Consider the following 19,838-nt stretch of genomic DNA (forward strand, 5'->3'; position numbering starts at 1 on the left):
TTCTGTGTTTGACTGTCTGCCCGCTCTCTTTTTTAGAAACTGGGCATGTTGGCTCTTATCAATGAGGAGAGTCGCTTCCCCAAAGGCACTGACTACACCCTTTTGGAGAAACTGCACAGTCGACACGCAGTGAGTCCATGTCTCACACACGCACACACACATGCGCACACACACTTACAGGGATTCATATTATGTTTCATGAACATTTATTATAAGGATCTGTCCAAAGTTTGTCAAACATCAATGCATCTAATGCAGCTACAACAGACGAGACGATTAACCTTCCGCACGCACGCGCGTGCACACACACACACACACACACACACACACACACACACACACACACACACACACACACACACACACACACACACACACACACACACACACACACACACACACACACAGACAGACCTATAAACATGCACACATGTATACTATGCATACATATGAAAGCACTCACTTACTTCAATTACACACACACACAAGTCCAATCCCACGAAGGGGGGGGGCTCTACCATAACCCCAGTTAAGGAAATGCCTTTGCCACCCACTAGACAGCCTCAAAGAGTTAACTTTGCTTCTCTTTTAGCTGTCGAATAATGGCTTTGGTGCAGTATTGAACGTCTGCGACACTCGTTCACGCCCCCCACCCCCACCCCCAGGTCCTCTCACACGCAAACGCAACAATGCTGAAATGTGAGCGGCCATTCTCCCGTCCGGATCAGCATTGTGTGCCGGAGAAAAGAGTCTCCTCAGAAAGCCCCTGGCGGCACTGCACAGTAAAAACCGGGAGCATTCATTTAACTCTGAACGGATCCTTACAGGTCCATTTTGACACTCTTAGAGTTAAATGAAGGCTCCGGGTTTTTACTGCGTAGTGCTGAAGGAAATGGCAGAGTTACACAGAGAGTTACACAGAACTGACTGACCTCTCTCTAAGGTGTCTGGCTGGGTCGCTGGTACAAGCCTTAATTAGGGTTTAACCACATGAATACTAGTGTCCCTATTCTGGGTGAACATTCAAAACAGCAGATATACAAGCTCGCAACACGTCGCAACGCGACACGTTGTGACCTTGTAGATCTGCTCTTTTCGGCCAAGAGATTTTGTGTAGGTGGAGGAAAGGAACAGACCAAGTATAGAGACCTGTGGGACTCAACTAAGTATATAGGGTTTAAGTGGTTATTAAGGTTGTGGTTGAGGGGATCAAGCTTTTACAGTGTAAAAGTATCCATTTTTAACTCTCAGGTTAAATTGACACTGAGGATTTTACTGAGTACCTTTTCTGGGATTATTTTCTCCCACGCATTTTATTGTATGTTGTATGTATTCTTGTGTTAGGATTTGGATTTATTCCACTTCTTAATTTGGTGTAAGGTGATTCAGTGAGTAAACATTTCCTCTTTCTTTTTCTGCCTCCACAGACCAACCATTACTATGTGAAACCCAGAGTGACTGACCACCAGTTTGGCATCAGGCACTATGCCGGAGAGGTGATTCACTGCCACAATTATCACGCATGCACGCACACACGCACGCACACGCACGCACGCACGCACGCACGCACGCACGCACGCACGCACGCACGCACGCACGCACGCACGCACGCACGCACGCACGCACGCACGCACGCACGCACGCACGCACGCACGCACGCACGCACGCACGCACACACACACACACACACACATTTCAATGCTTTGCTTGAATCCACCAATGACATTTTTTCAGCACAAGATTTGTATTACTATGATTAACCTGCTGGCCCAAACTAACCCTAACCGTAACCTCAAAATCCCTAACCCTAAAACTAACCGTAACTTTAACCCCTCATGTAACCCTGAACCTAACCCCTAAATGCCTAATCCTAACCCTAAATCCAACTTGAACGTTTTCATAATTGTCATTCTAAATAGTTTTTGCCTGGTTTTATTGTCCTTATTGGGCATTGTTGGTCCCCACAAAGTTAATAATACATAAGCACATCATGTATGCACGCTGTCATCCCGTCCTCTCACGGGGGAACTGAGGGAGTTGCTGGACGGGCAGGAAGCTCTGCCAAGTTCTGTCAAAGAACGTTAATGGCATCCTCCTCATCTCTTTCTCACCCCCCCCCCCACCCCTTTCCCTGAGTCAGTACACTCACTCCTCCTTTACCTCACTCATCCTCCCTCCCACCGATCACCTCCTGAATTAAAGAGGTGCCAACATGACTCATGATGACGGAAGTGAAGAAAAGCAATACAGAGTAGAGCAGGAAAAGCAAGACATCTAACCTGTGCATGATGCTATGGGTGCACAGTAAAACCCTGAGTATTCATTTAACCCATTAAGACCTGAGGCCATTCATTAAAAAACATCTAAATCCCAACAGTTTTTTGAAAAAAAATATGATTTTTTTTTTTTCATAATTTTTCAAAAATAGCAGATCTACAAGCTCGTAGCGCAGCACTCGGTGCCGCGCTATGAGCTTGTATGTCTGCTATTTTTGAATAGCCAAAGACATCTAAAGTGACACAGATGCGTTCCAGGTATCAATGGGTTACATCTGAGAGAGTAAAGAAATGTAACCAATTTGATCAGCTCTTGTAGTTACAAATGGATGAACTAACATTGAGGATTTTTACTGTGTACTAGCACATGTCCAATATGCAGGGGATGTGTGTGTGTGTGTGTGTGGGGGGGGGGAGAGTCAAAGGTTGGCTTTGATAGAGAATGGCAGCCTCAGACAATGTCCCCTCAGTGTGAGCGATGGCAGCCCAGTCACAAGCCTGGCATGGACGCCTATGGTAATGACTTGGTCCGAGTTAGACAGGCAGGCCAGCCACTTGTTATCTCTCTCGTGCTCTCTCACTCTCTCCTTGCGTTTCTCTCTTTCTCTTTCTTTCTCCCTCTCTCTCTCTCCCCCCTCTTTCTCTACCCACTCTTTCTCTACCCCCTCTCTCAAACTCTCTTTAACCCCCCTCTCTCTCTTCCTCCCTTTCTCTCCATCTCTCTCTCTCTCTCTCTCCATCTCGAGCCCCCCTCTCTCCTTCTCTCTCTCACTTCAGTCTCCCTTTCCATAGAGTGCAGTTGCCTCTGAAAGCTCCTTCTGTTATCTGAAAGGGCGACCTTACCTCAGCGGAGGAAAGAGTAGCATCCTTGAGCGCGTTCCTTAATAAGTGCCAGAGGAATATGGGGTCAATTACCATTTTGCCAAATATGAACTCCCACAATGAACAACCGCCACTTCACTTGATCACTTGGCAACCCCCCAACAAGCACATATATCTCAGAGGGATACGCAATGACACACATTATGATATACATGGACATGTGTTGAGGGATTACCATCACTTATGCCCATTATTTACAGAACAGCTCATCAGAGGCGAAACTTTGCCCTTGTACTCATGTGCACTTGAACCACTTTTAAACCTGGCGTCCCAATTTTGGGCATGTCATTACATAAGTCTTTCAAAAAGCAATTCAAGATCACTTAAAATGTTCAGAAATAGCAGATCTACAAGCTTGTAGCTTGTAAGCTTGTATTTTCCACTATTCATCCTACTACAAAGTGTTGTATACGTACATTAGGGCTTCTTGAGGTTAAGACCCATTTCTCCTCAGGATCATCATGTCATACAAGCAAATTTAAGCCTAATAATGATAGACACGCATTTTGTATCTGTCTGTCTCAGAGTTTGAGGAATGGACTGTAATTAGTGTGTCCGTGAAATATAAATACCCTTGTCATCTATGGTGGATCCCCTCTTGCTGAGCCTCAGGCTAGAGGGGCATTACTCTGGATTTCACGCACGCACGCACGCACGCACGCACGCACGCACACACACGCACACACGCACGCACACACGCTTATGTACATACAGTGCACATGCACGCACATGTGCTTGAATGTGCACAAACACACATCGGTACCTCATTTCCATCACGCGCACATTCACACGGGATGGCATTATTGTGGATCAGGGCAAAGAGAGGAATGCTGTGTCGCTAAGACCAAGACTGAGCGCTACTCAACAGGTGACAGCATTAACATAGCCCTCGCCTGCCCTTACAGAGGCATGCCACTGGATTTGTTCACACCAAACCTCAAACACACATTATGCATGTACCTAAAGATCACAGTATGTACATGAACGTAGTATGTGCCTGTATAAATACTGCTTCACCAACATACATATATAGGTGTGTTCTGGCAAATAGCTCATAACATTGATTCATACGATAGTCAAATCAAGATTTTCTATATTCACCTTCATATCCTGATATCACAGATATCAGGATATAAACCAAGCCAAATGGAACCAAGTTATTTAGCTACTGGTAACTTCTTTATTGAACACCTATTGTAAAAATGACTCGAGGCTTACATGCAGATCTTTCCAAAAGAATAGTCGTGCAGAACGTACGGAAGATACTCTCCATCTCTCCAGCTCTTTAGTAAACAAAAGGAGTTTGTTTACTAAAGAGGAGTTCATACAGGACACAGGCCAGTGAAATTGCCAGTGAAATTAGAAGTGACGAAACACACAAAAAAAGAGCAGACAAATTTGAACTGGAACACTATAAAATTGTGTCCCTATTGGGTAAAATTGGTATCCTGGCCAGAACATTTATTTTCTGTTTATTGAAGAGTTAGAGAGTTTGGGAGAGCCCTGTTACTGAACAAACACTACAGCAATGGTTAGTATCAGAATAAAGAGCTTTAACTTTTTTACAAAAACATATCACTTACACCCGTTCTCTCCCTGTGTTAGGTGCTCTATGACGCTCGGGGGATCTTGGAGAAGAACAGAGATACCTTCAGAGATGACATACTTTTTATTCTCAAAGACAGCAGGTGAGAATGGCATGCTGTCCACCCTTGTGCAACTTCAGGTGATGGTATTTGTTTATTTTCTTTGCTTGTTTGTTTATGACTGTGTTGTACCTGTGCAGGCTTGATTTCATCTACGACCTCTTTGAGCGTGTGGGGAGCCGGAGCGGAGACGAGACGCTGAAGATGGGTACAGCCCGACGCAAGCCCACCGTCAGCTCCCAGTTCAGGGTGAGACCCACTTCTCGTTCTCAGTCAGTGTCTCATTCCCATTTGTGGTTTGTGTGAGGAATTGGATGAATTGTCTTTTAGTGTGTCATTACACGTAACCATCACTGAAGCCTCAACACTTAACGGCCATTCATCATTAAAATGCATGTCAGAGAAAAAGAAAAAGAATAAGAAGTCAGAGAGAGAAAGATAGAGGGAGAGAGAATGTCGTCTCTGTATTTGATCTGGGAAGAGTGGTGGTTGATGGGATACATGAAATATGTGGTTGTAAGCATGGATGGGGGGGTTGAATGGGGGGGCTTAGCATGTCCTAACTGTGGTGTGGTGTGGTATGGTGTGGAGGGAAGGGGTAGGGGAGGAGAAGGTTTGGCAGGCTGCCCCAGCCTACAGTTACTAAAGCCAGAGGATTAGGCTTGATGGCTGGGCAGAGAGGGGCCAACCAGGGGCCAATCATGCTCAGCTCTGCCAGGCCAGGCCTCAATGGAGACAGCCTGTCTGAGGCAAGGAGGAGAGGGAGGTTGACAGAGGCTGCCAGGTTCAAGGGTCCTTGGTGTGTGTGTGTGTGTGTGTGTGTGTGTGTGTGTGTGTGTGTGTGTGTGTGTGTGTGTGTGTGTGTGTGTGTGTGTGTGTGTGTGTGTGTGTGTGTGTGTGTGTGTGTGTGCACGTGTATGTACGATACTTTCTGTGTGTTAAGGTCTGGGATAATTATGGATCCAGTAAGGCCCTGTAAACACACGGGAACTAGAAGACAAAATGCGGTGCACATAACAACTCTGACCTCTTTAGACTTTAATAGACTAACTAGACTTCTTTTAATAGACTACTTTATGACCTTTGGGTAGAAATACAAGATACTTATCTCTGCAGTTAAATAAGTGTACTACTTGGAATGCAATGTTCCCTTTTGAAATAAATTAAATAACATCAATCAGTTTGAAACTGCTGACCAAATCTGATCTTTGTGCTGTTGATGTTGTTTTGTTGCAGGACTCTCTCCATTCCTTGATGGCCACGCTAAGTGCCTCCAACCCCTTCTTTGTACGCTGCATCAAACCCAATATGGACAAGGTGGGTCCTGCATATTTCATAGTGCAATATATACAGTATGTCTAAACCCACGGCAGGGTTTGTCATGGTCAACTCCATAGAAGCACTACAAATCGAACCTCCTTTACAGCTACTCCAGCTTCTAGCAAGCTAGTGGATGGTCTTGCTCTTATGTACTTGTGATGAACAGCAATGCAGCATTTTACACACAATAGTTACCAACAAAAGTGCGCAACATTTGCAAAAACATGCACCAAACATGGTAGCTGACTCCCTCCTCATTTGATTGTGTGTGTCTGAAATGATTCATGCTAATAGGGTGACCCAGCCTTCCTCGTTTAGTGAAAAGACTCTTTATGCCCGCTGTCGTAACAAGGCGGTGTGCCAGCAGCACATTCCTGCCACTTTAGGCCATTCACCGGGGGTCAGGGGTCATGGCTGGCCCACTCCAGCTGCAGCAGCTTGGCTGCTGCTTCGCTGACCTGGCTGCACCAGTGGAATGCCAAGATAAGACCACAGTGTCTGCAGTCTAGCCACAGCCAGGAGAGAGGTCTACTCCAGCACTCTGCAGTTTATTTATCATGCCTCCAACCCACACTCCTCTTCACCACATTATAGCAAACCCTCCAAAACTAGCATTGTTATCCATTTTCATGATTTTTTTAAATAGGTTTTCTTTTTAATATTAAACACAGGGTTGGTTAGGAACTGTTCCCTTTGATGAAGAGTGAGAGAGTAAGTCAGTGGATGAGGCTTCACAGTAAAATCCTCTGTGTGATCCATGTCTAACTCTGAGACTGTAGAAATGTAACCAAATGTCTGGTAATCAGGTTTGCCTCCTGGCCCACCCAGTAATACATGTCGAAGTAGTGCTCATCATGACCATGAATTTCCCCAGTGGGATTAATAAGGTACACAAAAACGACGACTTAACTGGTCTGTGTGTTACAGTAACAAAGTTGAAGGCTACATATAGAACAGGTCTGTGTGATACAATCATACAATACAGTAAGAGGTGAAGGCTATTGGACAGTAATATGTGATACAGTACCAGAGGTGATGGCTTTAGAACAGGTCTGTGTGATACAGTAACAGTGTGGTGATTGTCCTTTATGGCGACAGACTGCGCTTGGCTCCTTGCCTGAACCCTCCCTACCCGTCTTTCCACACCTCCTCTCTCACTCATTAGCATGGCAACTGCAGTGTCTTCCTCTTTCCCTCTGCCTTACTCGTTTACTCTCCCATTCTCTCCCATCCCCCTCAAACACACACTCACACTCACACTCGTACTCACACTCACAACATACAGTAAAATATTGAGTGTTAATTTAACTCTGAGAGAGTACATTTGATTACATTTGGACACTCTCAGAGTCATGAAGGGATAAATTAACACTTAGGACGTTCCTGTGTACACTCCCCTCACAAACCCCCACCCTCCCACGGCATCGCTACCCTCCCTCTCGCTTATCCAGAGCACCTGGCCTTGGTCGGTCGACATGGAACAGGGCATGCCTGCGTTAATCCCACAGAATGACAAGCGTGCACGCACAATATTTGTCTGACATGCATGTACGCAGACACATGCAACAAAATGCATTCTATGCTTCCACTCTCCCCGGACAAAAGTTAGCTCAGGGACGGGTACGCTTGTTTGCAGTCAAACAAGTCAACGTGCAGTTCTTCAGCTGTCTCAATACTCTGCTAAAGAGCAGAGTTGAGAGCAGGAGCAATGGAGAAAGGACGTGTGTGTGTGTGTGTGTGTGTGTGTGTGTGTGTGTGTGTGTGTGTGTGTGTGTGTGTGTGTGTGAACACAAGCTCCTTTGTATATAAGCATGTTGTGTGTTTTGCACAGTGGCCATAGCCCACAATTAGATGGGGGCATGCTGCTGTTGCTCGCCGCGGCCACATGCACTCCTGGTGACAATGACCCCTTCAGTTAAAGTTAAAGACCCAAATGCATAGAATCAGCCTTAAGTTCTTCTCCGTTATCTGAGTTTCATGTGGTCCCTCCATTCCTGTGGAACAGCATCAGACTTAACTGATAAGCAGAACTAGAGGCTGTGAGGTGGACTGTGTTAAGCCCTATATACTTTGTCACATGACGAACAGCGAAAATAGGAGATATAGAAGCTCACAATGCGTTGGACAGGTTGTGAGGTTGTAGATACGCTATTTTAGCTACTTTTGAACATTTTTATTTTGTTTTTGAAAATGTTTGAAATGTTTTACCTATAGTGACACGCTCTAATGGGGACCTGAGGTTGAAAGTGGTTAATCAGATTTTTTCAGAGTGAGAGGTCTCGATGGATGGCAAGGTCTTGCTCAACATTGTCATGCTTCTTTGGAGCAGCTGCTGTGTACTTTGTACAAAACCCAATTGTTACTGTAAAGTGATAGCCCTCACAGTGGCACTTCACTGTTAGATCAAGTTTAACTTGACTCGGCAGTAGTCTAATTTGAATAGGTGTGTAAGCCGACCGGTGTAGGGTTATATTTGTTTGAAGACTTTGCCTGTTCAATTTCCTGTGCGAACAGTTGTGGACGTAGTGCTCAATTCATACTACATGGTCGTACGACAAAGTATAAGTTAGCCATAAATAAGCAGCCATGTTGGAACCTGGAACCTGTTACAGGTGGTTACAGCACAAGTTACTATTTTTTAGCCTTTATTGACAGTGACAGTGAAGAGGGACTGGAAATTTGAGAAAAGTGAGAATAGCAAATAGTCTGGCCGGCCCGGAATCAAACCGGGGACTCGCTGAACAGAGCATTGTTGTACAGCGCATGTGGTATGTGCCCCATGCAACTGCACATCTACCGTTAGTCGCTTTTTTGCATTTCACATCTGCTGGCTTGCCAGTATCTATAGATTTTACAACAGTTTGTTGTGGCTCATCTCCAGAACGCCAACCGCTTTGACAGCGATGTCGTCCTGAACCAGTTGAGGTATTCCGGGATGCTGGAGACAGTGAAGATCCGCAGGGCTGGCTTCCCTGTCCGCAGAACGTTTCAGGACTTCTACAGCAGGTCAGTAGCATACATACATACGCACAGATAACACAGGTAGACAGGAAGCAGGGGGGCTGGAAAAGGTGCAACGCTTTTGCACATTTTGTACAAAAATGTGAGTTACCTGACATGCATACATGTCATGATGTAGAAGGCCTGCGTTGCGCATTAATCGGTGTCGTTGTCTTGTCTCCCTCGTCTTGCACTCTGAAAGGCTTGCAATATGACTTACAAACACACACGTTTGTGTGTGCTGCTGTCGGTGTTCCCACAGGTACAAGATGATCCTGAGGAACAAAATCCCCTCAGACGACGTGACAAGGAGCTGCTCGGAGCTTCTCACGCTGCATGACAAGACGAAGAAAGAATGGCAACTGGGAAAGACAAAGGTGGCTGCGTGCTCACATGTGTATACACACACACACACACACACACACACACACACACACACACACACACACACACACACACACACACACACACACACACACACACACACACACACACACACACACACACACACACACACACACACACACACACACACACACACACACACACACAGAGAGAGAGGATAGGCGAACTGAGGAAGGCATAAGTAGAACATAAACATACATTCACACACACACACACACACACACACACACACACACACACACACACACACACACACACACACACACACACACACACACACACACACACACACACACACACACACACACACACACACACACACACACACACACACTGAGGGGGAGGTGTTGGAAGATGGGAGAAGACAAAGGCACACACGCACACACGCACACACACGCACGCACGCGCACACACTCACACACACACACACACACACACACACACACACACACACACACACACACACACACACACACACACACACACACACACACACACACGTACACGCACACGAACACGCACACGAACACGCACACACATGCACACAAAGTGAGGGTAGGATAGAGTTGCAGGCTTAAAGCACACAAGAGCTCAGCTGGGCAGGCTAAGGGATCAGGTGATGTGTCAGCTTATGTTTTATAACAGCTGGTTTCTAAGGGAGCCATTATGAAAGTGATCCATCTACCTGCACTCATTGTAACCAGTTTGAAATCACAATCTCCAATGCTGGTTATCTTGGAGAATCATCTCTATTTGTTTATACTATTGGATGTGCCTGGCAGATTAAATACATTATGTAGAGTAATGATAGAACATCAGTATGGGCCGATGACGACGGAAGAACATTTGTGCTCTTGGACCATACACTTTCTCTACACATCTACAGATCAAGCCCTTGTTGTTGCCAAGCTGTTATGGGTACCATGCTTTGGATGGTCTCCACTATGACTCACGTCTGAAGGATTTCTCTGGCCGGTTGTGGTCAATCTTATATTCTTCTGTTTACAACTGCAGATTTACGTGGTTACCACCAAGCCCTGACCCCAACAACTGTTACTGTAACTGTAATCCTCTGCAGGTCACAGGCAGTTAGCCTCGCCGTAGCTGGAACTGGGTTAGCACTTTGACACGGTGCTGCAAGCTGTCAGAATAATGACATGAACGCTTTGGAGAAAGACAGCAGTGTTGCGGGAGGCATTGGGACGAAGCAGAGGTTAAAGCATAGCACAAGACTCTGAGTTAGTATTAGCTTAGCATTGTGTTCTTCATCTGTTGTAAAACTACTCTTTGTGTTCTCTCTCCCTGTTGCCGGATTTATATTCAGTTGCGTGGCGGTGTCTCGCACCAAGAATAGCTGATCTACAAGCTCAAAACACAACGCATAGTGATTCCCAAGTATAAATCAGGCTAGTCTCTTCTGTTTCTCACCTCTCCTTCGATTGCTGTGTTTCTCTTTCTGTCTGTTTCTATCTGTCATTCCCCCCACCCCTCTTTTGAGAAAGACTCTCTCTCGCAAACAATCATCAACTCACCAGTGGAAAGCCACCCCCCTTTACTTCATCCTCTTTGAATGATTAACTTTTAATGGCTCGTTTGATCTGAAACTCTGGAGAGGTGCAGACAGTTTGCTTTATATTGCTGAACTCTGAAGAGCAGCGATGGTCTTTCTGAAGTCGGAAAGGGAGACTATAAATAAGAGACGACCCCCACCCTCCACAGTTTCTTTTATAGGGTTTGTAGAAATCAGAAGAATCCACATTTTGTCCCATTGTTATTTCCTGTGCTGTGTTGTGGTCCCTTTTTGTCTGGTAAACTACTCAAGACTTTGCTAATGGGTTGAAAATGTTTGGATATTTCTTTTCTGTTACCCCACTAGCCTTGTATACCGCTGAGCATGCTGAAACACGCTCTAAAATATACGTCAAAAACAAATACTTCTATACTAGTGATCCGCACTTTGTTGGCACAGTGTCTGTTTTATACCCTCGAACTTGTACGTGTCTTACACACACACACACACACACACACACACACACACACACACACACACACACACACACACACACACACACACACACACACACACACACACACACACACACGCTCACTCACGCATGAAAATGAATGTGCATTTGACCTCACAATTCTATGCTCACACAGGCACACATAAAACACACACACACACACACACACACACACACACACACACACACACACACACACACACACACAAATCTCAGGAGTCATCATGCCTGGCTGAGTTCTTGGCTGTAGTTAGTTTATACTAGTTAATAGTTTCAATGTCCCTCAGTTTGGGCTGAGGTTGGAAAGCTTCAATTTGTTCTCGGCACAGCCCGCTGTTATGTGCATACAGGGTCAGTACATTGTCCTTTGTTTTAGTTAACTCTCTGCTGGTCTGCTGACTGGACAGATACATACTGTAAGTAGGTACAGTAGGTAGGTAGGTAGGTAGGTAGGTACTAGGTAGGTAGGTAGGCAGGTAGGTAGATGCTAGGTTCTGCACGCAACACTGCTTGCAACCAACAAAGTATTAATGAAGCCTTAGTCCCTGATTACAGTTATGTATCATAGCTCACACATGTTTCTTAGTGTTTCTGATGGCTGCAGCAGATTTGTAGGTCAAAGTGTGGAGATGAAGCATGGGCTGTGGGGAAGGGGGTTCGGAGACAGAGGGGGCAGCGTTTCCTTTGTAGAAACAATCTGTATGTAATTATATCCGTGCTGATTGTGTGAGGAGGAAGCGCAGTCCCAGAATTGGGGGCTCGAGTGACGTTCGACGGTCGAGATATATACAGTAAGTGTGTGTGTGTGCATGTGCGCGTGTGCGTGTGTTTGAGAGCCGTTTGTTTTACAGACGGGGGGAAGGATGTGGACGAAGAGGAAGCTTCCTCCTTGCAGAGAGGCACAGAGAGCAGGCAGGCCTGCAGCTGTGGTGGCCTTTGATTAGCCCAACATCTGGGAGCTAACAGACACGCACACACATGTGCGCGTGCACACACACACACACACACACACACACACACGCACACACACACACACACACACACACACACACACACACACACACACCGACACACACAAACACAGGGAGCCCATGTGTGTTTACAGGGCCTTACTTAGCATTTACTCTGGACCTAAAACACAATCCCGCAAGCATGCACATACACACATACAAAAAAACTAACACACACACAGACACACACACACACACACACACACACACACACAATCCTACAACCATGCAAAGGTCTCTGGGTGCTGGGTGGGGTCTCCCACAGTATGGACATTTGACATGTCAAATCCGTACATGCATTACAATGCAGTTACACTCTTAAAACCCATTATTGAGTATCATCTACTCATTTGTCTCGAGGAAATGTTCTCTCTCTACTTATGAAATAAATAGACTTGTATAGTTGCGTTGTGATTCAGGTTTTCACTGTGTTTGAACCTTTTGACAAACGAGCAGAGTTAGTCAGGGAAGGGTTAACTAAACTCTTCTCTCTGCCTCCTTCCTTCATGAGAGCAAGGAGAGGTGTGGCCTGCTATCTGGACGCCAGCCACCATCCCTCCCCCTCATCCCTCCATCCCTCCCTCCCTCCCTCCCTCCCTCCCTCCCTCGCTGCCTGCCTGTATGTGTCTCTCTGCCTGTGCACGTCAGTTGAGCTAGAAGTGCAGCAGCAGCAGCAGCAGCAGCAGCAGCAGCAGCAGCAGTCGAGACAAACTCAGGAGCGGACGCGAGAACACAATGAATCTCTGCATCAGCGGCAGCGGGCAGAAGCAGCACTGCGGTCCTGGTGCCAGGTTCCTCTCTCCTCTGCTCTGCAGTCAGGGAGAGTAGCTAGCTGCCTGGCCTCAGCCTAGCCGCATACTAGTGTGCACTGCAGTGAGCCAAGGGCTGCCAACAGCAACAGACAACAGGGGCCCTATAGAGATCACAGCGGGCCCCTCCTACGGACCCTTATCAAGTGGAGGAATTGCTAACCTATCCCGTTTCCTCTCCTCCCTCCTCTCCCTCTCTCTGTCTCTGTCCCTCACTGTCTCCGTTGGCCGTGGCGCTGTGTGGCCCGCAGGTGTTCTTGAAGGAAGCCCTGGAGCAAAGGCTGGAGAAAGAGAGGGAAGAGGTGCGGCGCAGGGCTGGCATGGTGATCCGCGCCCACATCCTCAGCTATGTGGCAAGGTGAGTGGAGGGGGGTGCAGTAGGGTGGTGGGAGGGGGGGGGGGGGTGCTGAGGGGTGAGGAGAGGGGGCTGAGTGACAGCGACAGTTGACAGTGTTTGTTTTGTGACAACGGTGTATAGCATGTAGGTTTGTGTATACCAGGAACTTGTGATTTTTGTGTGCGTGTGAGTGTATGCAGGCACATGTCTCTGTGCACATGGGTGTGCACATGCATTGCATGTGCGCTTGTGTACCTTAGGTTTAAAAGGTGTAAAAACGTGGTTGAAATTAGTTTTTGTACAAGCTCCCATCATTTCATTTGCAGTTTTCAGGAAAGGGGAGACGAATAGATATAGAACAGGGAAAACAGGTCACACGTTCCACGTGTGTGTGTGTGTGTGTGTGTGTGTGTGTGTGTGTGTGTGTGTGTGTGTGTGTGTGTGTCTGTCTGTGTGTGTGTGTGTGTCTGTGTGTGTGTGTGTGTGTGTGTGTGTGTGTGTGTGTGTGTGTGTGTGTGTGTGTGTGTGTGTGTGTGTGTGTGTGTGTGCATGCTGCATTATAGATTCTCTGTTGAACTCTAGAATGGGTGACTTGTAAACCAGCTCTTGTCATTCTAAAGTACCTGCCCTGAACTTCTATGGTACCATAATTAAAGAAAAGAACTGGCCACTGGTTCAATAATGCATGGTGTCGATAAAGACAAATGCTATTTTAAGGTTACAGGCTTTACTGTAAAGGCTTTAATTTGGCTTTTTATGGGCAGCATACCTTATATAATCTTACCAAAATCGTATTCTGTCTGTTTGAACTGAATCATTCCAGGTCATGTCCCTTAGTTGCACTGCCCTTTCATAGACAATATCCTCTTTGTTCATTATCAGACATCCCAATTCATGAAGTCCACAGTACAGTTGATCCAATTGTTGGTTTCTCTTAAGGCCCTAGAAGTCAGCCTAGGTTTTTCCTCTTTCTTTCTTTTTTTCGTTTTTTCCTTTCCTACAGAGACAGGACATCCATCACTGGTAGTTTAAGAAATCTGCATAGGCGAACCCCCCAGGCATGTGAACTAGGTTCATTCCACCTGCACAGTGCTGGACACAAGGTCACACACACTCCTTTATGGGCCACAGTTGGTAGAGTATAATGGGACTGCTGGCAGTGCTAAAGGTTAAAGGTTCAGATCCCTTTGGGGCCATGCATACTAAAGACTGGATATTGCCGAAGAGCTTCTTATATGTAACAAAATCTCTAGTCAAGGTCTGCTCCTGAGGCTGGAGTGAGACTGTGAAATGGACTGTTGGACTGAGCAGACAAGGCCAAGGGTCAGCAAGTCAGAGCGTTGTGTGTGGTCCTGAGCAAGGCGTGCGCGCGCGCGCGCGTGCGTGTGTGTGTGCGTGTGTGTGTGTGTGTGTGTGTGCGTGTGCGTGTGCGTGTGTGTGGCAAGTGGGTGATGAGGCTTAGTCACAGAGTTAAACACAGCTGCCCACGCAGCCACACTGGCACAGCACCAGCTCATCAAGCTCTAAACGTTACGCAGTTCACAATACACAGTCTACTGTTTATTTTAAAGGAGAATAAGCCAGTAAGTAGGGTTGTCCGATATTGGCTTTTTTACCGATAACCGATATACCGATATTGTCCAACTCTTAATTACCGATACCGATATCAACCGATACCGATATATGCGGGGATTATTGTGATTAGGGTAAGCTCAAATTTCATATCACACACACCATATACAGTAAGAACTCCTGTAACTTATTTATAAAGCAAAAAAAAAAAAAAAAAAAAAAAATTTTTTTTTTTTTCAAAAACCGATACCGATATTTTCCCGATATCAATTTTTATGCTAATATCGGCCGATAATATCGGGAGGCCGATAATATCGGACATCCCTACCAGTAAGTGAGCCTATTTACGTATATAGCATCCACCTTCCACATGAAGTGGCATGCGATAGACTGAATACACTGATGACTACAGTGGCGTGTATTTGATCCCCTCGCAGGAAGCAGTATAAGAGGACGCTGTCGAGCGTCGTCACCATCCAGAAGAACTACCGCGCTCACTTCTGGAGACGCTCGTTCCTGCACCTGCGCTCGGCCACCCTCATCCTGCAGAGACACTACCGGGGCCGGCTGGCCCGCTCACTCTACCGTCAGCTCAAGGAGGAGAAGAGGAAACGAGAGGAGGAAGAAAGGAGAAGGAGGAGGGAAGAGGAGCAGGAGCGCAGGCGAGTCGAGGAAGAGACGAGGAGGATAGAGCAGGAGAGAAGATGGCGGGAGGAGGAGGAGGAGAAGGAGGAGAAACTGAGACTGATGGAAGAGGAGGAACTGAGGAGGAAGATGGAAGAAGAGCTGAGAATCAGGAACGAGAGGGAGGAAGAGCAAAGAACAACAAGCAATAAACGGTATAGTTCACCAAAGCGTTCTGTACAACCATAGTCTTTATTGATGACTAATGTTACTCGTAAAGCAATCTGGGAACCCATTCGGTTTGTTTTTGCCTCTGGGGGCACCACCTCCTTTTTTGTGTAGAAACAGGAACTCAGGTTTGGCTCCTCCCCTTTCTTAGTCCACTTCCTCCCGGGTGCTTCTGTGTTTATTCCTACTAACAACAACAGTACATGTTTAGGACAGTGGTGTTGACAGATTCTGCTGTTAGCAGAATCTGTCTTGAGAGATTACTCGTAAAGGGGACTATTTGTACATTTTTAGCATGCAGTGGTATTTCATGGACAATTCTTTTCTTGGTATTTTGTTTGTAGGAACTCTCTGGTGGTGAATGGTGCCTGCCAGAAGGTAAGAACGTCTTCAACTCAAATTCCATGTATACATCTCAAATACATCGTATTATAGGAGATGAAACTGAAATCAGACCTGGCCAAGTGGCCATGAAGTTATATTTCATATTACTTAATTTTTTCTGTCCTTCTCCCCCTAATCAGAGGGAGCTGTCCCGCAGCCCTGGACCGGGCCAGTCCTCCGAGGAGGAGAGCCGACAGATGGATGAGATCCTCCGCCTCGAGAGGGAGATTGAGCGGCTGCAGAAGCAGCAAGAGGACGGAGTGTCCCTGCTGGGGGACGTGGGACGAGAGGAGCTCCGCCAGATGCGGGACGCCGAGATCTACCGGCTAGAGAAGGAGGCGTCGCGCGTGGCCACGGAATTTCTCGACCTCCTGGACTTTGGCGGCCTGGAGCCGTCCCTCTCCAGTGAGGAGAACCTCCACGACCCAACGGAATCCACCGCCCCGCTAGCTGAGGAGGAGGTGGATGAGGGGTTCCACGCAGAGGATGAATGCATCCCTCTGCCAGAATTGCCTCCCTCAGATCCTTTGCCCGTAGACAGTGAAATATTCAAAAATATTCCCTCTCCAACGCCTGCCTTCACGGAAGGGCGAGGTGCCCCTCCTGCCTATCCCTCCTCCTCCTGTGCTCCGGCTAATGTCTCCCCGGTCATGTTGAATGGACCTAGGCACTCTCCTATGCCTAACCACACCTCTACCCCCGCCTCCATTTGCCAAGTTCCTGTTCCTCCCTCTCCCGTCCTCAATGGAGACGGGCATCCGTACCTGAGGGCCAGCAGGGGATCCAATGTCGAGCCTCTGAGTGAAGAGCCAGCCTACAGCCCTCTACCAGACACGGTGGAGTCAGACTATGACCAGGATGAGTACGAGGAGGCGCAAGGGAGCTCGGGGGCCAGCACCAACGACGGCCACGCCACCGACGACGAGGTTCTGAGGAAATCGTCCTGCACCCAGAACAGTCTGGACTCGTTCAGAGGCAGCTCTGACTCGGTGAGATTTGTGGAATCTATTAGAACCGATTAGAATTTCAATCACTGACAAAACTCTCAGAAGTCAACAGAATACAGTCATGTCAATCCATTTACTCTGGATTGAGTTGGATGTAATATTCTATGAATGAAAAACACATGGAAACCTTTTCTTACTACTTTTTACCGTTTCACTCTATGTCAGTGTGCTCAATGTTCGCATTCTCCTTAATTCTCCACTTGTCAGTCTGACTTCAGTTGTGGTTTAGAGGCATAAGTCTGATACACTCCTCAATTTCCTCTGGACATATTAGCCTAATGCACATTAATTACATAAGCACCTCTTGACACCGTATGCAGCACACACACGTACGTGTGCGGTAAAGCTTTAATTTCCCCTTAACTTGTAGCGACACTCGGCTCATGTTGGAATCAGTGGAATACTGTAGCAATGATTTTGTTGGCTCTGCCGGCGTGCATGTGAATCTGTTCCCAGATACTGCCAGTCAAGCAGGGAGCTTGGTCCAAACACTGTCAGTTCAGCAAAATGACAGAGGAAGGGAGGGAGTGAGTGAGCGAGAGTGTGTATGTGTGTGTGCGTGCGTGCGTGCATGTCTGCATGTGTTTGTGTGTATGCGTTTCTTTGAAGGTTGGGTTGGCTCTGAGTCAAAAAGAGAGAGTGATGACCTGGGAGGGGCTGTCAGGAGTGGAGGTGGTGGTAGACAGTTTCAGGGCACTGATGAACTGTAAGTACTGGAGTTACAGAATGAAGTTCCTTGACAGGAAGCAAATTTACTTGTTCATTCTTGACATGCACTCCTTGATGGCTCAACAGTGAGTGATAGTTTTAGAAATAAACACACTCTTGCACAAAAAGTAAAGAAATTTAAGCAGTCAAAACAGAAAAGGATACATCTCATCGACCATATTCTCACACCGGCCATTTTGCTCTTACATCACAGTCAGGAGGTGGTGGGGTGTATTCCCACCCCAAGGTTTGATATCAGACCAAGTATGACATCGAAGCAAAATGGCCGCTGTGTGAAGAAGATAATACTACATATTTCTCATGAAATACTTTAATTAACTGTGAAAAATATCGACCTCCCAGTTCATTGACAGTGACGAGGAAAACGACGGTTACGTGGACACAGACGAGGAGGTGTCCAACGGGAGGGTCAACATGCTGAACGGCAGTGGGCCGCCCTACTTCCACAGCTACCTCTACATGAAGGGTGAGTCGCTTTGCCAAGTCACTGCCCAGCAGGCATGCACATGATTCATGCACAGCTGAACACAGCAGGGTGTCCACTCCACACAGTAAAACACTCAGTGTTCATTTAACCACATGAACCCTAGCGTCCCTGTTCTGGGACGAACGTTCAGCGAAAATAACAGATCTACGAGCTAATGTTGTGAGCTTGTAGATCGGCTATTTTTGTATAATGGTTTGAGTGTTTAAGTGGATCGATGTAACCGAACGTGTCCGATTTTTTGTACACTCGGCTTTACAAATGGATACATTTACAGATTAAAAGGATTTTACATTTTATTTTTAGGATGTCAACAGTGATCTTTCTGCCTTAAAAATGTTAAACTTATTTTTATTCTGGTGGTACCCAACTAAATATGACAACTAATTCTGATACTCTTTTTTTCTATATTTCTTCTTTTCTCCCCCCCCCCCCCCCCTCCTGTCCTTCTGTCCTCCCTTCCATCCCTCTATCCCCCCCTCCACTCAGGCGGCTTGATGATCCCATGGCGTCGCCGTTGGTGCGTGCTGAAGGACGACACCTTCATGTGGTTCAGGGCCAAGCAGGACTCTGTCAAATCCGGCTGGTTGTACAAGAAAGGAGGAGGGATGTCCACCTTGTCGCGACGCAATTGGAAGATGCGCTGGTTTGTCTTGCGGGAGAACAAGCTCATGTACTTTGAGAACGACAGTGAGGAGAAGCTGAAGGGGACGATCGATATCCGTTCAGCCAAGTAAGAGCCTGCACCTCCCACTTGTAAATAATGCCAAAATCAGTGTTCTTGTTCAACTGCTCCTTTTGTTGAATTCACACTAGAATGTATTTATGTTTAAATGCTGAATTATGTTCACATGCTATATTACTACAATATGATTTACTCTTTTAATTATCTGCAGGGAGATAGTGGATAACCATGAGAAGGAGAATGCACTGAACATTGTTACTGAGGAAAGGACCTACCACATCTATGCTGAGTCCCCAGAGGATGCCAGGTATTTGACATGTACAAATCTAATGCTAAACCAACGAATGTAGGATAGACGACTTCTTTTGGTTGCCATGTGAGCAGTGGTGTAGTGTTTCTTTGTCATGGCCTGACAC

General features: G+C 46.6%; 1 protein-coding gene across 2 annotated transcripts in view; it reads left to right on the forward strand.

Moving 5' to 3' along the window:
• myo10l3 (myosin X, like 3) overlaps nucleotides 1-19,838 on the forward strand; it is a 72,237-nt gene that overhangs the window by 40,872 nt on the left and 11,527 nt on the right. For both annotated transcript variants that reach the window (XM_084083738.1, XM_084083737.1), the window contains 14 exons: nucleotides 37-129; nucleotides 1,428-1,496; nucleotides 4,764-4,846; nucleotides 4,945-5,053; nucleotides 6,041-6,121; nucleotides 9,006-9,130; nucleotides 9,387-9,501; nucleotides 13,624-13,730; nucleotides 15,719-16,120; nucleotides 16,478-16,511; nucleotides 16,658-17,506; nucleotides 18,596-18,719; nucleotides 19,227-19,470; nucleotides 19,634-19,729. In XM_084083738.1, coding sequence (XP_083939864.1) covers nucleotides 37-129; nucleotides 1,428-1,496; nucleotides 4,764-4,846; nucleotides 4,945-5,053; nucleotides 6,041-6,121; nucleotides 9,006-9,130; nucleotides 9,387-9,501; nucleotides 13,624-13,730; nucleotides 15,719-16,120; nucleotides 16,478-16,511; nucleotides 16,658-17,506; nucleotides 18,596-18,719; nucleotides 19,227-19,470; nucleotides 19,634-19,729 — 2,531 coding nt within the window. The remainder of the gene's footprint in view (nucleotides 1-36; nucleotides 130-1,427; nucleotides 1,497-4,763; nucleotides 4,847-4,944; nucleotides 5,054-6,040; nucleotides 6,122-9,005; nucleotides 9,131-9,386; nucleotides 9,502-13,623; nucleotides 13,731-15,718; nucleotides 16,121-16,477; nucleotides 16,512-16,657; nucleotides 17,507-18,595; nucleotides 18,720-19,226; nucleotides 19,471-19,633; nucleotides 19,730-19,838) is intronic.

The sequence above is a fragment of the Gymnoscopelus microlampas genome (assembly GCF_963454915.1).
Source record: "Gymnoscopelus microlampas genome assembly, chromosome: 17".
Classification (NCBI taxonomy): Eukaryota; Metazoa; Chordata; class Actinopteri; order Myctophiformes; family Myctophidae; genus Gymnoscopelus; species Gymnoscopelus microlampas.